Source organism: Orbicella faveolata, unplaced genomic scaffold (assembly GCF_042242905.1).
Source record: "Orbicella faveolata isolate gen_17 unplaced genomic scaffold, um_ofav_v1 contig_34, whole genome shotgun sequence".
Taxonomy (NCBI): Eukaryota; Metazoa; Cnidaria; class Anthozoa; order Scleractinia; family Merulinidae; genus Orbicella; species Orbicella faveolata.
In genome coordinates this window covers 19,552,501-19,565,000 of record NW_028301563.1, presented here as the reverse complement: position 1 = coordinate 19,565,000, position 12,500 = coordinate 19,552,501, and the positions used below count along the sequence as shown (strand labels likewise).

Below are 12,500 nucleotides of genomic sequence, written 5' to 3'. Positions count from 1 at the left end.
ATGCGATCCCAACGAAAAAGAAGTGAAAAGTTCGACACCGGGAGCCGCCATTTTGAAAGGATCTTGAAGGCCAGGCCGCATATCCGTGACGTCATTCCGTCCGAATTGGCGGAAAGCTCAAAAGTTAAAGCTCTTCTTTTCTGTTCTAAATTCAGTTGCGAGCTAAAAAATTCGGCCCGGGCTGTGAAACCGGAACCGAAAAGGATAGGGAAAGAGGAGTGACTCTCCTTAACTTGCCTAAAAAGAACAAAAAATTGCCAAAGAAGTGGTTCGAACAGCTACGTTGGGATGAGAGATTCATGCCAAAAAAACTCGAAAATGTGTGTGTGCAACGAGCATTTCACAGACGACTGTTTCAAAACTCAATATCGATTTGAGCTTGTGGCTGGAAACACAAGAACGAGGTCATTGAAGAAAAATGCTCTCCGACAATTTTTCAACGGAAGGCCCTCGTGAAGGCTCGTATTGCAAGCGAACGGCGCATCGCAAGGAACGAAAAGAGGTAGCTATCAGTTATACTTTTCATTTTTAAAAATATTCTTGCCGGCAGAACTGTCGTTGACTTGATTGGGTAAATATTATTTCTGCGCAAGGAATTGAAGCTCCTCGCTGGACTACAGGGCTCGAATTCCAAGAAAAAACCTTGGGGCCAGCTGGCCCCTAAGTTTTCAGGTTTGGTCGCCAGCACAAGTATTCTAGTCGACCCCTCAGGCAATATATTTTCACGAAAAAGACGCGGGTCAGTTTCATGTATAATCAGTTTGCCGCTTTTTTTTTTCTATAATAACAGGGAAAATGGCTGAATGAAATTCTTTTCATCATTTACCAGTCTCACCAGTATTTATAAAAAAAGCTTCTATGTTACAAGCTTTAATTCATTGTAGTTCGTAGACTGGCGCTAGGGTTTTCGTGTTTTCGTGTTCATTGATGCATGGCGACTGCATGCGTCGTTTGGAAGTGATTTATTAAATTTCTTAGGGTACCGTGGGAACTTCAAATGCCCTAGAGATTTCTTTAAAATTACAAGTCAGACTAACCCGGTACGGTTTTCTTTTATCGAAAAAGTACTTTTTCGCTTTATAAATCTCTTGTGTGGGCCAAAATCAGAGCATGTTTAATAATCGGCCTTGACAGCCAGGGATGAGTTGAAATACTTACAAATTTTTAAATGCTGTCTAATTTGATTTGGAATACATCGGAAGAAGTAGTTAACTGTACATCAGTACTATCTACATATCGATAATTACCGATAACAACTCATGCTATAGCGAAATCCGATATCCGCATGTAAATAATATTTTGTCTGAAATGTGTTACAATTTGTTTTCAATTTTATCAACACGATTCATCATTAATTAAGGACAGTGTTTTTGTATTCACATCACTTTTGGGAATTACAGTTGCTAATGAAGCAAATCTACGGTAAAAAATGAAGCTTTAATTTTACTGCATACTTTGTCAAGTAACAAGGCGAGTAAACACGATACATGCGATACGGATAAACACACTAGCAGAGTGAATTTTCCTTCATCAGCTAATTTTTACGCATGTAAAAGTTCCATATACTTTTTTCTTCTATCCAAAATCTATTACATATGCTTAGCTTTCCAACAATACGAATTACAATTCTCACAAAAAATCTTATGTAATGATAAGGAATGTCGTCAATTTCACATTTCACGTCAAAGACGTCGATTTCACTTCGCATCTTACATGTAAAGTCACTGCGTATTTCACAAGAGTCCACGTAGTCCATAAGTGTAAAGAACCTGGCAAACACGTACGAGCACGAGCAAAAAGTATCCAAATTTCATAAGTAAAAACGCAGACTTGTGAGGTGGAAAGCATTCTCCGGATTTAAACACACCATTGAAAACTCGTCAGTTTCTGTAATACCAGAACTCCCTCCGCATTGAACCGCCAGTAAAATAAAAATGGAGAAAAATCAGATCAAAAGCATTATACTGGGGATTTATTTAAGCCACCAATTCAATTCTGAGAACAATATACAGTTAAAAATGAACTTCCTCTTCCGCTAACTACGTCCATTGCAATTGTACTGCAAAATGTACCTTCCATCTTGGTGACCTACTCCGGCTGTTCTCGGCAACAAACACATTCTCTTTGCGTCGGCATGGTTGCACATCTCTCACAAGTACACCACAGAGCATTTTCCAACCAATCGTTCCATTCAACTTGATTATTATCATCCCCGGAATCACTAGCACGTTCTAGCTTCAAGCGCAGCCATACTAAAGCTCAAGGGAACAAACACATTCTCGGACGGAATGACGTCACGGATATGCGGCCTGGCCTTCAAAATGGCGGCTCCCGGTGTCGAACTTTTCACTTCTTTTTCATTAGGATCGCATCCACTTCAGAAGCTAAAAGAACGGTGAGTAACTCAACTCAATGTGAACTTTTTATTGGTGATGGAAATAAATACGCGGTTTTTGGAGTGACCTATTCCTTTAAAGATTCCCGCGTTTAAAGATTCCCGCTTTTAAAGATTCCGCAGTTTAAAGATTCCCCGTTCCCCGTTCCCCGTTCCCCGTTTCCCGTTTCCCGTTTCCCGTTTCCCGTTTCCCGTTTCCCGTTTCCCGTTCCCCGTTCCCCGTTCCCCGTTTCCCGTTTCCCGTTCCCCGTTCCCCGTTCCCCGTTCCCCGTTCCCCGTTCCCCGTTCCCCGTTCCCCGTTCCCCGTTCCCATTTCTATTTCCTGATTTCCGATTCTCCGTTCCCCGTTTTAAAGATAGCCAATTTTTCAATTACACCCTGGAAATCGTAGGAAAAAAATAACAACAACAACGACAAAAAAACTAATTTTCACCGGACGTATGAACTTTGGCAACTCATATTTCTCGGGAAAATTGTAATTCTTTTTCATAGCAACATGCAGGCGCGATATCCGTACGTTGTTGATAAAGTCTTGCCGATTAAAAACCGTCAAAGTTTATGTCTAGCAAGGACACACACTTGTATCCAAGTGATCTTGCTTTGGCAGTCTGATCTTGATGATGCTGGTAAACGGCCAAACGCTGTTCGTGTTGTTTTGCCCGCTTGCAATCACATACATTCCTTCCATATGTAGTCGGAAACACGACAAGTGCGTCTTGATTCATTACATACTTTTAACTGCTATTCACTGCTCCCTCTTTAGTTTAAAATTTAACCAGGAATAGACTGGAGTTTTGTTTAAACGTCAGTAATACGCGCACTCAACTCTTCTTCTGACTTCAAATGTGGACGACTTATTTTTTGTTGTGAGAACGTGCGGTAAATTATCGACTCCATGGGGATCTAATCGCTCCTCATCAAGCATAATAGATTGACAGTTTTCTCGCCTTTCCCGCTTTTCGACGAATGGTATTTCACTTAGCTCAGGCGAAGTAGAAATAAATAAATAAATAAATAAATAAATGAATAAATAAATAAATAAATTAAAAATAACGGAGATCAATGTAGGCTCACTTTCTTGGCGCCTCTCACCAGACTCCTTCCCACCGGATCGCTTTGCTCTTCGCTGCTTGCGTGTGTGACTCAAAGATGAGCCTGCTCGCAGACTAGAAACAACTTTGAGAGAAACCCATTAAGTTTCTTTTTCTAACTCGCGCTTTACAGGGAGGGTGTTCGTAATTACTCTAGCGAGCCACCTTAACAAAGTACCTCCACAAGTATTGAGGAAACCTTGTTTTTGCAACAATATATCCAGTTTTCACCACAGTCCTGGGCACGTTCTATTTTTCATTTCATTTTTTTTTTTCAGACCGACCTTTTAAATTAGATTTGTCATCTTTGAAGATTCTGTAAAATGTTTCGCGCACGCTCTGTACAGCTTGCACGTTTCCCACGCATGAATTAAAAGGTCAATGGCCAACTCCCTCTATGAGACGTGTACATTTGGAATTAAGGTAGTTGTATTCATCAAGATAAATATCCAGTGCAAGGTGGTAATTACAACAACCATGATTCTCTGTAGATGTGTCTCATACTGGGAATTGGTATTTAAATCGACTTTTTTTAATGGTTTCCTTTTCGTTGTTGTTTATATCGCTTCGTGTGTATAAATTATGTTCAAACAACTGTTCTTTTCAATCTCGGAAAAAAAAAATTAAAGCGGCAAAATTTTTACCTCGCCACTTGGTAGGCTCGATTTCCGACGCTTTCTCGAGTCCGGTGTACGTTCCTCCCCGAGAAGAGACGGCTGGACGCGTGAGCGGCAAAGCATGTCTGTGACGTAAATTCATAATTTAATTTTTGTAGCGCTTCAGGTAGCCGGAAATGTCATCGGATGACAATCATAGACAGGCCCACATGAAGTCTACGGCTAGGTAAGGTAAAGGTAAAATCTTTATTTAGACACGGTATTTCCTTCAGGACTATACAATAGTTAATTTAAATAAATCTAACTACCTAACTAATTTAATATTGTAAATAACTATCAGAATAAGAGAAATGATAAAAACCTGCTTTACAAGGAAGCCGTGTATAAAAACAAAATAAAATTTATATAAGACCACTGTCAAAATCATAGTTCTTCAACTTAGATTTAAATTGATTAAGGGAGAGCGATTGTCTAATATTCAAGGGCAGACTATCCCATAGTACAACTCCGCTGTAAGAAAGACTTCTTTTACAGTAATTAGTGTGGGGCTGTGGGATAGCAAGCGTACCATCACTATCTCTTAGCTTATAAGTCAAAGTATCGGAACGGAAGACAAAGCGTGAACAAAGATATTCCGGAACCATATTATTTACAATCTTGTACATCATTATTGATTTATTAACAAGGCGTTGACGGTCCAGTTTAACCCAGTTGACCATCCTCAACAATTCATCAGTATTACGATCGTAATTTGAAAAAGTTATGACGCGTGCCGCCCGATTTTGTAATTTTTGTAACTTTTGAGAAAGAGTTTTAGAACAGGATCCCCACACCGAACTGCAGTAATCGAGATGAGGTTGGACTAATGAATTGTAAACGGAAAGTAAAGTCTTATATGGGACCGAATACCTAATACGTTTAATGGCGCTAATGCTAGAAGCAATCTTTTTGGAAAGCTCATTGATATGACACTCCCAAGTAAGATTTTCATCAATGTGTACACCTAAGGATTTAACAGTCGAGACTCGTTTTATCGGAAACTGGTTGATATTAGCAGTAGGATTCACTGTAAAATTTGAAAGCCTTTGCTTGGAACCAATCAGAAGGAATTCTGTCTTTGTCATATTTAAAGTTAGTTTGTTGGCTGCAAGCCACACACGAATTCTCTCCAAATCAAGATTAATACAACTATTTATTTCATCAACGTCACTACCAGCAAAAGTAATACTAGTGTCATCGGCGTACATCCTTGGTTGGGAACGCTGGAGGCAATTAGGCAAATCATTTATATACAATAGAAATAAAAGGGGCCCAAGAATCGTTCCCTGTGGAACACCACAGCGAAGGAACATTTTGGGTGATTTATTCCCGTTTACAAGACACGTTTGGGTTCGGTTTTTTAAATAAGAGCAGAACCATTGGTTTGTGGAACCCTGAATACCATAAGCTTGTAATTTTGAGAGAAGAATAGAGTGATCCACAGTATCGAAAGCTTTAAAGACCAATTATCAGTCGCTTCAATCAATGCAGTAACTGTAGAATGAAGCGAGCGAAAACCGGATTGGTGTCTACTGAGAAGATTATTTTCATTTAGGTAATGATACAACTGATCATAAATAATTCGCTCGAAAACCTTGGCCACAACCGGGATAATCGAGATCGGTCGATAATTAGAAGGATCACTCCGACTTCCTGCTTTCTTAAAAAGAGGCGTGATTCTTGCATTTTTCCATTCATCAGGAAAAATACCAGTATCGATCGATTGATTGAATATCAGAGCGAGTGACCAGGAGATTAAATCCGGACATTCTTTTAGAAGTCTTGCTGACACAGAATCGAGACCTGTAGCCTTTCTCTTGCATAATTTATTTAGGTGGGACAAAACGTGCGATTGAGTCAGACGCTGGAAACTAAAACAATTGCTGGTTTGGTAAATATATTCATCGAAAGAGGTGCCGACTTCCTCTATATCCCTGGACAGTTCGGGACCGATTTCTGCGAAAAATTTATTAAAATCCTCTGCGATTTTGGTCGAATTAGTTATTCTCGTTCCATTGAGCTCAAGCTCGTTAATTACAGCTTTATCCGATTTGCGGCGTGTCACCTCATTGATAGTTTCCCATGTCTTGCGCGAATTTCCATTGTAAGCTTCAAAAGTTTCATAATAATAGGACTTTTTTACATTCTTGATCTCATTGTTCACTTCATTACGCAACTTCTTAAAATTATTCCAATCACTCCGATACATCAAATTCTTAAGCTCAGGAGTAATCCATGGACTTTTAGAAGCACGAACGTATTTAGTGTGGAGTGGAGCATGCAGATCACACACTACTAAGAACAAAGTTTTCCATTTCGAACACATTTCATTGGGGTTATCCATTCCCATGAGATCAGCCCACGGTTGAGCCAAGATGTCCGACCGAAACCTATAACGATCGAAATTTTTAAATTGCCTTTACGAAACAATACTATTTCCCTTGACGGCGGAAGGCAATGAAATTTTACGAAAAACATAAATCAAACTATGGTCACTGATTCCGACATGAGATACTCCAGAGCAAGATACATTGTCCGGGTGACTAGTGAAAATAACATCAATTAAAGTGCTACTCACAGGCGTTACTCTCGGCTTGTCGGTTCATTAATAAGTTGTTTTAGATTGTAAATATCAGTAATTTTTAGTAACGCCTGGGTATTTACATTATTCAGAGATGATGAGGGCATATTACAATTGAGATCGCCCATAAGGTAATACTCTTTCCCTTCAGCATCCAGCTTTCCAACAAAAGATTCAAAATCAGAAAATAATTCAAAAGGTGAATTGGGAGGTCTATACCATGTAGCAACAATAAAAGACTTGCTTCTTGGTTTGCTAATTTCGATAGTAAGGCTTTCAAGTTGGTCAGATACGAGGTCCAAGCTACGCGGCACGCGGTACGCGGAAATAATAAATTCAAGATGGCGTGGTATCTTATGTGGAATTACTTAGGCTCTGACGCTTAACGAACGAGGAATGCACAATACTCTGTCTTTGTTATCACGGCGTACCGTGTACCGCGTAGCCAGCCCATAACATTGCTGCGCCATTTTGAATTCATATGTCTGTTGAATAAATTTAATTCTTATTTCAATTGATTATTTTCTGAGTACCGCGTAGCCGGCTACGTGGAATTTACTTCGAGTGGCGGCAGTTAAGCCTCAGATCAGGCAGGATTTCATTAGTTGACAGTATTTGGTTAAATGTCCCACTAATGCGATCGCACTTCATATTGCACAACTTCTTTGCCACTGCGAGAAAGCTAATTTATGCAGCCTGCTTGATTCAGGCAAGCAGATTTCTTATTGGCTAAAATTAAGAACGCCAAGTCCATGAGTCCAGCCGTGAGTTCGGTTTGGGAGCGCGGGCTCCTCTCCCGAACTAGCGGCTGGTAATCGAGCCTAGGTACTTCGCGAGGCTCGGAAAATTTTCTGCCACGATTCACTTCAATTTCAAAGTATAATTGTTAATTTTAATTAACAAATATTAATTGCCCTACAGGATTTGTCCTATCCTAAAGAACGTAAGGAAGTGACGAGAGCACAGAAGAAGTGTAGGGTGAGACACGAGGCGATAAACGAGTTTTTCCTCCTGCTTCTGGAGTTCTCTTGTCATTTCTTCGAGTGTTTTACAACAGAGCAAAGCATGGTCGCGCCTTTTTTTATGATTATTTTTTTTGGATGTGTGCGACATAAACGTTTGCATTTGAAAAGAAACTAGCCTCGAACTAGTTTTACCGTCTTCGCTTGCAACAGCCTCATGGCGTCATAGAACGCACAGAGGCTGTCACAGTGTGAGAGCAAATTGCATTCTAATAAAGCAGGCTGTTTACAATTTAGACCGCCTGTTACATTGACTTTTTATTGTAATATAAATATATCCAAACAAGGGGCATGTTTTTTTATTTTTTATTTTTTTGGGGGGGGGGGGGGGATAAACATGATGAACTATTAAAAGTTTGAGAATGATAACATTATCCACCTACCTAAACTTGTGCTGGCTGTGGCTGTTCCATTCTTGTCATTTTGAAATACACAGCTATAGTTACCAACGTCACTCGACTTGAAACGAGGAATAAGAATTTCACTCTTTATTAAATCCTTCTCGACATGTGTTGCGACAGGAATAACATAATTCTTATCCTTGAAACATTTAATTTCAGGGAGCGGCGAGCCACGAGCAGAACAATTTAACTTGACTGAATCACCAACATTCTGCACTTGAATTTCACTTGGAGGATTTGACACTATGTAAGGATTCACTAAAGAAAGAGAAAATATAACTTTTAGAAATGCGCTTTCGTTCCCAATAATTGATGCATAGTTTTTAGATTTTCAGCTTACCGACATTCTTTACAAAAATCCATATCACTGCCATCACACTGCCCAGTTCATTAGCTCCCTGGCAAACGTATGCACCATCATCATCCTCGGTTGTGTTTTTAATCGTAAGTTTGTTACCATCAATGACATGCCTGTTGATCGGAAGTTGCTTGAGTGATCTTGACCACGTGATCACTGGGGAGGGATAGCCAAAGATATCACATTTAAGGGCTGTGTCCCATGACTTGTAAGCGGTTACTGATTTCCTTGGTTTTGTCACGAATTTTGTTGGTACTGGAAATAGAACCAAAAAAATAATCAACGGAATTAAGATTATCACAATGAAAGGTTTAGTCATGCGTTGTTCTAATCTCCTCGCTTAATAATAATGAGCAATTCTTATTTTTGTTTTCTATTTCATTTATTTATTTATTTATGTTTCTTTTTTATATTTAATTTTTCAACGGAGACTCTGTGATCGGTGTAAATAAACTGACTTCCAGTTTTGCAACAGAGACTTGAAAGAACTGTTTTTCTCTGTCTAAATGCCTCTGTCAATAAAAGACACAAGGACAAGCAGGGAGCAAACCAAAATCAAGAAAGTTCATGTGTCCTTGTGACGGCATTATCAGGTGACATGTAAGCGTTTTGTAGAAGCTGACCAGTAAGATGAACCCTTGTCACGAATTAAATCTGACTTGACATTGAGGTATTCAGACATGCAGGGGTCCAACGAGGGTGGGAAGTTTTCTTAGATATAGTGCTCAGTATATGACTGATTAGTTATTTACCTTTGACGGTTACATTGACCGACAGCTGAACTCTGCCCAACAGATTTTCCGCTGTGCAGATGTAGATACCGCGGTCCGCAAACTGAATTTCCTTCATTTCCAACTTCCTTTTCTTCAACTGCCTTCTTTCCTGTTCTATCACCTGACCATCTTTGTACCACGTGATTATGGGTAATGGGAACCCAGCTGCTTTACAATGTAATGTCACGTTCTGTTTCTCTTTAACCGTGACGGAAGGGGAGGGCTTTGTAATGAAATGTGGTAACTCTGAAAAGCAAAATATTATTTGTTGTCTTATTTAATTTGTGTCACTTGTATAACGACCAACAAAGTCTGGGAAGCTAAAATTAAATTTTCTTTTCTGTTTTTATAGTTTGAAAATCAGTATTAGTTCGCACGTAGAGCAAAGTTTAGATGGCCAAACAAAGGAACTCTCCACTCGTTAGATACACTCATTAGGACAATAACATTAGTAAAAAAGAGAACATTTAAGAAATGTGAAAACAGCAGTCAAAGGCTGAAGGATTGAAAATCATGCCTGGTCACATGATCACGCTATTGACGTTGAAATTGCTTCTATCACTAATAAAGGTGGCTTTAGAACGAAAAAGACACTGGAAGCGTGGCATACCAAACTGACTCTCAATGTGGACAACAATTGATTTGCGCTACCTGGCTGGACAATATAATATTCTTTTTAAAAAAACATTCACAATTATTTGCATTTTTATTCATTTTTTCCCCTTGTGTTCGCTTTTTGTCATTTACATTTTACCCGTCGAAGGCTGTAGTTCAGGCAGTCCAAAGCTTGTAACTTTTTAATCGTTTTAGCCAGAGATCGTTTTCAAAGTTTTACCATGTTTTATCCCGGCTGCAGCCCTTCAATATTTTCACAAATAACATAAGTATTCATCGTCACGGTAGGAGAGCTGAAAGGTAGTTCTCTAAACGGTTGCTGAAGTTATTATTTAAAATGATATTTGTATTTGTTGGACAACGCGTTTTACGACGAATTAATCGATTGGTCTAATCGATTTGTCTTTTTTAGGAGAACTACGTGGCTTCACCATTCACGTGATTGAAATCAGTGTCGTGGTGGTATAATTAAAAGTCGGTACACACTAAGGGATATGTTGCGAGGATATCAAGTGAGGACATATTGAGCGTAAGTTTTTCTCGTTTGACAAGCCCGTTTCTAAGGTCGAAATTTTGTCTCCGCAACATGTTGCATGGAATTCAGCTGTTTGAAATCGCACGGCATGAGGCGGGGACGACGTCGATTTTTAATACTGCGTCGTTTGTACTCATCTTGAAAACTCTTAATCGCTACGACATAGAAATAAACCATTGTGCACTTCATGTGCACCAGATGCACACTGTCCCGCCACGTGCGTCTTATCCACGTGGCGTCTTATGCACAAAGGGTTCTCGGCCGCGCTTGACGTTCTCACAAATGCTCCCCAGTGTGTTATGACCAGTTTTATTTCCTGGGACGACGCAATTCAAAGAAATTCGCAAATAAACAGGGAACAGTTGTCAAGAATTGTACGTTATGAAAAGATCAAGAAAGTCAACGCTATAAATCCAAGATGGCGGGTGTTTGAAAATAATAGCTTAATTACCACGATATATGCAGTCATCATCCAGTGCGTCCTACAGTGTGTGGACCTCTTATGAAATGTTTTAATTTAACTTACTATATATCCTCTCAGTTACATCGTCTTTCATACAAGATCGAAGAAAAGTTCGTTCTGACGAGATTTAAATTCCGACTATCCAAGCCATCAGTCATCACACTACACTTATCACTTCAATAGGCCGGCTTCGATAAATTAAAATTCGAACGTGGCACCGAAGCTTACGGGACTAAAAAAATCACTACGAAAATGGAGCACGAATCGAAAAAAAAAAGCGTCTTTATTTTGTTTCAGTCCCCAAGTCACAGCGTCGTGTTTTCAAAATTGGTCTATTTCTTGACTCAATAAGATCTTACCTAACTGACGTCCATTACCAGGACTTGTTTCACGTTGTGTTGATTTACCAGACGGGCCTGCAGGTCCGGGGGGTCCTGGTAATCCTCTGCTGCCTCGTTTTCCCTGGGGTCCAGGAGGACCCGCTGTTCCCTTTCTTCCTCTTTTACCACTTGGTCCGGAAGGGCCCTGGGGACCAGTAGGTCCAGGTGAACCGGGAGGGCCTGGTAACCCTCGAGGTCCTGCATGACATGGTGAAATTAACACAAGCTCAGTCATCTTACACAAGGGAACCGAAATAGGTTCCAAATGAGTCACTTGGCTCGTGCATTGGACGATTTAACTAACGCATAAATCTTACCTTCCACACAAACTATCCTTTCACGACTCGTCTCCTCTGTCAAATTCTGTTGATTAACAAGGGAAACTGTTTTCAAATAGTTCAGAACTAACACGTCATTTTGTTTCATTAGCCTTTACAACCAAAAAAATAGCTATAGGTCTTCAGAACGAGCAGATATTGAAGTTTGTAGCGTTAGATTAGAATCCTTTGAAAGCAACAAAAACACACTTTAAAATTTAAATTTCGTTGAGTTGTGTTGATGTTTGAGGAATTCCAGAAGATTAATTGACTTAATTCAATCTTATATAATTCCACGAACTGCCAAGATCACAGCGCACGAGTTCTACCATAAGAAAAGGTTTTACAAAATAGAAAAGAGAAATAGTGCTGACGTGTAGAGCATTTAGGTATGTAATAAAAACTACGTGAAAGCTTCAGATAACCATACAGATTGCTATATAACATAGCGCGCGCGCTAGTCCTATTTATTTCCTATTAAGCCATCATGAACGAAATCTCTATATACGCACGGCCATGCGTTTATAACATGACGTGTGCATTTTCAATTTAGCTGCAATATTTCCGTCGATTTAAATTTCGCACTTCAATTTTTGGAACTTTTAGAACTAGGTGCGATTTTTCAGGCTGGCAACTGCACTGTTTTGAATGGCTGTAAACCTTTTTAAGGTGACTCTCCACTGTATCTTTCGTTGTGTTTAAGTCATACATTAAGGTTACACTGGCCTGTTGCATAGCAACAGACTTGAACCACTTTTTGCAATCAATTGCATCTATCTTATAAACTAAGTCGGTCACCCCATATCTTTTTATAAAAATATTTTTATTACACAGAGAAAGAAACAGGGAAAATAGGAAAAAAAAAAAATGCAAGACTGGAAAAATTCCACTCCACAGTTTTTCTTTAAATTTC

The 12,500-nt window shown here is 39.4% G+C and overlaps 1 protein-coding gene across 3 annotated transcripts in view; it reads right to left on the bottom strand.

The window, feature by feature from the left end:
- The window catches only part of LOC110068142 (hemicentin-2-like), a 206,275-nt gene that overhangs the window by 43,295 nt on the left and 150,480 nt on the right, over positions 1-12,500 (bottom strand). For 2 of the 3 annotated variants that reach the window (XM_089271127.1, XM_089271129.1), the window contains exons 2-6: positions 11,588-11,633; positions 11,250-11,468; positions 9,257-9,523; positions 8,487-8,759; positions 8,129-8,404 (exon numbers count right to left, since the gene is read on the bottom strand). In XM_089271127.1, the coding sequence (XP_089127253.1) occupies positions 8,129-8,404; positions 8,487-8,759; positions 9,257-9,523; positions 11,250-11,468; positions 11,588-11,633 (1,081 nt within the window). The remainder of the gene's footprint in view (positions 1-8,128; positions 8,405-8,486; positions 8,760-9,256; positions 9,524-11,249; positions 11,469-11,587; positions 11,634-12,500) is intronic. The other variant, XM_089271128.1, reaches the window with a different exon arrangement.